The sequence below is a fragment of the Orcinus orca genome, chromosome 9 (assembly GCF_937001465.1).
Source record: "Orcinus orca chromosome 9, mOrcOrc1.1, whole genome shotgun sequence".
NCBI lineage: Eukaryota > Metazoa > Chordata > Mammalia > Artiodactyla > Delphinidae > Orcinus > Orcinus orca.
The window spans coordinates 80,107,872-80,114,498 of NC_064567.1; the positions used below are offsets into that span (position 1 = coordinate 80,107,872).

The 6,627-nt window shown below is 49.3% G+C and overlaps 1 protein-coding gene across 1 annotated transcript; it reads right to left on the reverse strand.

The window, feature by feature from the left end:
* Positions 1–1,259: 1,259 nt before the first annotated feature.
* Positions 1,260–2,761, reverse strand: LOC101274150 (josephin-1-like). The gene has a single exon (XM_033437629.2). It carries the CDS (start codon positions 2,111–2,113, stop codon positions 1,502–1,504), a length of 612 nt encoding a protein of 203 aa, XP_033293520.1. The 5' UTR covers positions 2,114–2,761; the 3' UTR covers positions 1,260–1,501.
* Positions 2,762–6,627: the final 3,866 nt, after the last annotated feature.

Here is a 6,627-nt window from a genome sequence, read left to right on the forward strand (position 1 = left end):
GTGCCAAGCAGGTCTGGTGTAGAAAATGGTGTGGAAGAGAATGCGGCCAGTTGCTGAGAGGGTGTAATGCAGTTGCCACTTGGTGGCCTCTGTTACCCAGCATAAAAAATGGCCTTGTTGGATTGAAGATACATGTGCAGGAAAAGTGCTGGTGTACACATGCACTCCAGTCACAGTGGGGAGAAAGCCTCAGCTTCATCCTGTTAAGCTTGCTCAGGCTGGACATGCAAGTCCCAGGCTGGCTCTGCTATTGGAGAGGTCTGGCCAGTGGGGCAGCTCTCAGACCTGCCGAAAACACTGACTTGTGAGGGCTGGACAGGCCATCCTTGCCTGCCCGCCTGCCCTGAGAAAACCACAGCCCCTGTGGTTACAGGCGGTGTAGTATGACCCTTACTTCTTTTGTTTTCCCAAGTTACAGGGAGAATAGTGGCCTACAACTATTTAAAGAGGTAGGGGGTAGGTCTATTCTCAGTTGATCTGTAAAGGAAGCTACAGAGAGATGACAAAGCGTAATGCACATGTCCACCCAATGTGAGGGCTCTGCTTCTTGTCACTATAGTGACTCCAAGCCTAGGATTTCTACCCATTCTAGCTGCTCCAAGTTTCTGAAGGCTTATCTTCCCAATACTTTCCTTGCCCAACTCTGTCTCAAACTAGTAGAATTTGATGTCAAAGGCAGTCTTATTTTTTTCCTGATTTTTGCCAGAGTGGGTCAGCTGGAAAAACTGCCCTTTTGACTATCTTGTGCCCCAAAGCCTCCTAAACCAGTGCAATGCAGTGAAGTGGGAGGGATGATGATGGAGTGAGGAGGACAAGCTGCCCATGCCTTCCCCAGCCTGGTTCTGGCCACATCCTCTTAGGTATCTAGCTCACCCTGTCACACTAGACTGTTGCAGGATTCAACCACCCGGCATGGAATATTAGAGAACTTTTCATTATAAAACTCCAAGGATGGCCATAAACCACTCTTAAAAATGGGGTAAGGGCTGCATTAAGTGTTGGAGACAGCATGCTGTACTGCTGCTGCAGTTTTGGAGATGGTTTCCTAAGAGGCCTTTTTGCTCTAAGTCCTTCAAACCCGTCAACATGGGCTTTGCCTGTACTGTGTCTTCAGATCCACTGGTTGCCAGGAAAGGGGAATTGAAGGCAACATCTCCAGGTGAGTCAGAGTAGCAGTGAACTCCAGCAGAGCCTCTGCCAAGTCCTCAGAGAAATGGGGAAATGAGCTAAGACCCACCTTTCTTTCTCCTCTCTTAAATAAAACAAAAGTCTTCCATAACTTGCCCTAAGCACACAGAGCTCCCACTTTCCTTTCCCAGAACAAGTAACACTGGTTGGTTCTGTAACAGTCTACACGTCTGTCCTATTGCACTGTCAAACCTGAGGGGGAAAACCCGTTGAGATGTTTGGGGACGTGGCAAGGGCAGACCCACTGTAGAGGCCACAGCACATCACAGAGGATTTCGGGGTTTGAGGTGAGGGAAGGCTGGGTAGAACTGTGTTACACATCAGCCCTCCAACTCTGATGGGCCTCCACCTCTTCTGGTACCACCAGCAGGAGTTCACAGTTCTTTCCTCGCAAAAGATGTTTTAGAAATTTCCTGAGCTCGCCCTTGCGTCCAATCCATTCGGGAGTCTTCAGTTTGGAGTCGAGGTTGTAATAGGCACCTCCCACCTCTCGAACACAGATCCAGTGCTGCCCTTTGAGTGGCAACTTCAGTGGACCCCAACACAGGCTGGAGGGCAGATTCATGATGAAGCCCATAACGTTAGTGAGAGCAATGGCTCCGACATCCTTGAGCTTGTCCCACCAAACGGCTTCATAGTCTTTGGTTTGAAGTGCTGCCATAATGACGTTCACATCGTAGTTCCCATTTCCCAGCATGCTCTTCTTGTGGGGGGTCATCACCATGGTGTTTGGAGACAACCTCTGGAAAATCTCTTGCAGCGTGTCCCGGGTGAAGGCATTGCTGTCCTGGAAGACGTTATTGAGGGCGTGCAGAGCACAAAGCTCCCTGCGCTGTTTCTCATGGTAGATTTGTAGGGGTGCAGCCTGGGGCAGCTCCAATGATTCGGATTTGGCCTTGTCTCCTTTCCATGGCACGCAACTCATGTTTTTCGTTTTAGGTTCCAGAGAGGGCTAAAAACACCCCACTCTTCCCTCCTGAGGAGGAATGTAAGCTTCTCAGTTTTTGCAGGATTCCTGAGGTCTACCTTATTTTCTGGTGTCCATGATTTATGCTTTGTCACGGGGAGAAAAGGTTGTAATCAAAAGGAACAATAATCCCCCTCTTCTCAAAACAAAGATAACTTTTGGATTTAGTGTATTTTGCCACCACTGTCGAAGTGCAGAAGTTTAAAAAAATCATATAAAATCTAAGACCTTGTTTTCCTTCTTCCACCCTCCTCTTCTACCCCTTCCAAAAAAACACGATTTTCTTGCTGTATTTTCCTTTCTGCAAATGCCAAATAGGCCTCAAGGCAGGAGGACCGAACGGAGTCGGTCACATCGCTCCTTTTCTTCCATTTCTTTGGTACCACAATGCCACTGACTCAGCAGACAAGGCCTAGGTGGCGGATAAAATGCAAATTTCGAGCAGCTAGCGAGGGCCGGCCAGCGTGGGATCGCGGGCCCTGCTGGGGCGTCGGGAGAGGCTCTCCATCCTCTCGGGTGCGGTGCGACGCCGCGGGGCCGAGGACGGCGCAGCTCCCTCGGAAAGCACGGACTCTCACCCTCTCGCCGCGGCCCGCTGCAGGCCGCCATCTGGGCCGCGCTCGGGCGGGCGGGCGAGCGAGCGCGCGCACCTGAGCCCGACGTCAGCGGCCCCAGCCCGGCGCCGTGCTCCGAAAACGCCCTCCTTCGCCGTCCCAGCCCCCGCGCCGCCACGGCATCCCCTCTGATGTCGGCCTGACGTCAGCGGCGCCGGCTTTGGGGCCGTGGCCCCCGTGCGTCTGTTGCGCTGATGCAGGCTGCGTTGGGCCCCCTGGCGGTGTGGGATGGGTAGCCCGGCGGCGGCTGTGGCGGCAACTCGCCGCAGGTAGAGATAGTGCCAGGCTACTCGGCTGGTGCCCGGATCCTCTGCTCTCTCCCTCCGGGGCTGGGCAGGGCGGATGGAGTCCCGCCCCGATGCCTGTCCCACCCCTCTCCTCCCCCGGGGCGTTGGCTCAGTTCCCAGTCTATATTTTCTGATATGAGTGTTGCTACTCCAGCTTTCTTTTGATTTCCATTTGCATGGAATATCTTTTTCTATCCCCTCACTTTCAGTATGTATGTGTCCCTACGTCTGAAGTGGGTCTCTTCTAGACAGCATATATATGGGTCTTCTTTTTGTATCTATCCAGCGAGCCTATGTCTTTTGGTTGGAGCATTTAATCCATTCACGTTTAAGGTAATTATCCATATGTATGTTCCTATTACCATTTTCTTAATTGTTATGGGTTTCTTTTTGTAGGTCCTTTTCTTCTCTTGTGTTTCCTACTTAGAGAAGTTCCTTTAGCATTTGTTGTAGAGCTGGTTTCGTGGTGCTGAATTTTCTTGTTTTTTGCTTGTCTGTAAAATTTTGATTTCTCCATCGAATCTGAATGAGATCCTTGCTGGGTAGAGTAGTCTTGGTTGTAGGTTCTTCCCTTTCATCACTTTAAATATATCATGCTACTCCCTTCTGGCTTGTAGAGTTTCTGCTGAGAAATCAGCTGTTAACCTTATGGGAGTTCCCTTGTATGTTATTTGTCATTTTTCCCTTGTTGCTTTCAGTAATTTTTCTTTGTCTTTAATTTTTGTCAATTTGATTACTATGTGTCTCGGTATGTTTCTCCTTGGGTTTATCCTGCCTGAGACTCTCTGTGCTTCCTGGACTTGGGTGGCTGTTTCCTTTCCCATGTTAGGTAAGTTTTCAACTGTAATCGCTTCAAATATTTTTTCGTGTCCTTTCTCTCTCTCTTATCCTTCTGGGACCCCTATAATGGGAATGTTGTTGGATTTAATGTTGTCCCAGAGGTCTCTTAGGCTGTCTTTCTTTTTATTCTTTTTTCTTTATTCTGTTCTGCATCAGTGAATTCCACGATTCTGTCTTCCAGGTCACTTATCTGTTCTTCTGCCTCAGTTATTCTGCTATTGATTCCGTCTAGTGTAATTTTCATTTCACTTATTGTATTGTTCATCTCTGTTTGTTTGTTCTTTAATAATTCTTCTAGGTCTTTGTTAAACATTTCTTGCATCTTCTTGATCTTTGCCTCTATTCTTTTTCCAAAGTCCTGGATCATCTTCACTGTTATTATTCAAGGTTGCCTATCTCCACCTCATTTAGTTGTTTTTCTGGGGTTTTATCTTGTTCCTTCATCTGGTACAAAGTCCTCTGCCTTTTCATTTTGTCTGTCTTTCTGTGAATGTGGTTTTTTTTCCCACAGGCTGCAGGACTGCAGTTCTTGCTTTTGCTGTCTGCCCTCTGGTGGATGAGGCTATCTAAGAGGCTTGTGCAAGCTTCCTGATGGGAGGGACTGGTGGTGGGTAGAGCTGGATGTTGCTCTGGTGGGCAGAGCTCAAAAAAACTTATTCTGCTTGTCTGCTGATGTGTGGGGCTGTGTTCCCTCCCTGTTGGTTTTTTGGCCTGAAGTGATCCAGCACTGGAGCCTACCTGGCTCTTTGGTGGGGCTAATGGCAGACACTGGGAGGGCTCATTCCAAGGGGTACTTCCCAGAACTTCTGCTGCCAGTGTCCTTGGCCCCATGGTGAGCCACAGCCACCCCTGCCTCTCCAGGAGACCCTCTAACACTAGCAGGTAGGTCTGGTTCAGTCTCCTATGGGGTCACTGCTCCTTCCCCTGGGTCCTGATATGCACACTACTTTGTGTGTGCCCTCCAAGAGTGGAGTCTCTGTTTCCCCCAGTCCTGTCAGAGTCCTGCAATCAAATCCCACTAGCCTTCTAAGTCTGATCCTCTAGGAATTCCTCCTCCCGTGGCCAGAACCCCAGGGCAGGAAGCGTGATGTAGGGCTCAGAACCTTCACTCCAGTGGGTGGACTTCTGTGGTGTAAGTGTTCTCCAGTTTGTGAGTCACCCACCCAGCAGTTACAGGATTTGATTTGATTGTGATTGTGCCCCTCCTACCGTCTCATTGTGGCTTCTCCTTTGTCTTTGGATGTGGGGTATTTTTTTGGTGAGTTCCAGTGTCTTCCTTTCGATGATTGTTCAGCAGTTAGTTGTGATTCCGGTGCTCTCGCAAGAGGGAGTGAGCGCACGTCCTTCTACTCTGCCGTCTTGAACCAATCTCCACTGGTGAGTTCTTAATTAGCAGTGTGAATGGTATTGTTAAAGGTCCTGAATCAGGATTGAAATACCCCCCACACGTAAAGGTGTAAGAACCTGGGGAGGCCACGTGCAGACAGCACCCTTAGGGCTTCCGACTTGACCCCTCAACACTCTGGTGTCCCGCCACTGCTTTAGGATTTCTGGGGGCCCAATGCTGACTTTAAGGGTTCCATAATCCAGCCTCTGTCTGCCTTTAGTGAGACCCACATTGCCAGGATCCTACAGAGCCGGGTCTGTGTGACTGTTCTGTGGCTTCTCTAACAAACGACCACAAGCTGAGTGGTTTAAAACAACAGGAATTCATTCTCCCCCAGTCCTGGAGATCAGACATCTGAGATCAAGGTGTTGTAGGACTGAAGTCCCTCCAGAGGTGCCAGGATAGGGTTTTTCCTGCCTTATCCAGATTCTGGGGGCTCCAGGCGTCCCCAGGCTTGTGGCTGTATCCCTCCCGTCTCTGCCTCTGTCTTCACGTGGCTTCTCCTGTGTGTGGGCCTCTCCTCTTTTGTCTCTTGCGAGGATGCTGTCATTGGATTGAGGGCTACCCTAACCCAACATGACCTCACCTCGAGATCCTTAACTACATATATGAAGACCCTTTTCCGACATATGGTCCTGTTCACGTGTTCTGGGGGGACACATCTTTTAGGGTCACCATTCAACCCATTATCTGTGTATAAAATAACCCTAATTTTAGGAGATTACTAAGATCTCAGACAGATTGGCACAGACAACAGCCATGTGGGTGGGGGTCTGGTGATGATGAGGACTCTAGAATCACCTGGAAAGGATCAAGGCCTGGCTTCATCAGAAAGTGAGCTCTTCCACCATGGGGCCCGTGGAAACAGCCACTCCTCTCTTTCCGTGGAAAGAGACACAGTGCCAAGTCCAGAAGTGGTTACATTGCAAAGCTGGCTCTTCTGGGATTTCCTCATCAATAGCATTATGTAACCAATAACTACTGGCGTGGAGAAATCGCTTTCTGGTACGTGATGACAGCACTGTCACTTTAGGTGCAGCAAGCCTAGAGTAGGAATGTTTGAAGGAGAAGAGTTTGAGAGATTGTGAAGCTTGTTTGTTCAGGAAACTGAGCAGATTTTTCAAGGTTGTCAAAGAAACTTCTCTCTTAAACTGAAGGCAGGGCTGAGAGAGCTGAACTCCAGGGATCTTTTAAAGGGGCGGCTCTGAAGCACCATCACCTAAGTGGTGGTCTCAGCATGAGCTGGGGTTTGTGAAAAGTGTGATGAGATTAAGCCTGACTTTATGTGACAGGTGGGGAGGGGTTTGCAAAGCACCTTGGCTTTTAGAGTAAAGGTTTGTTGCT

What these genes read in the sequence shown, in the direction of transcription:
- LOC101274150 (XM_033437629.2), bottom strand. Translation starts at nt 2,113, where the DNA reads ATGAGTTGCGTGCCATGGAAAGGAGACAAGGCCAAATCCGAATCATTG.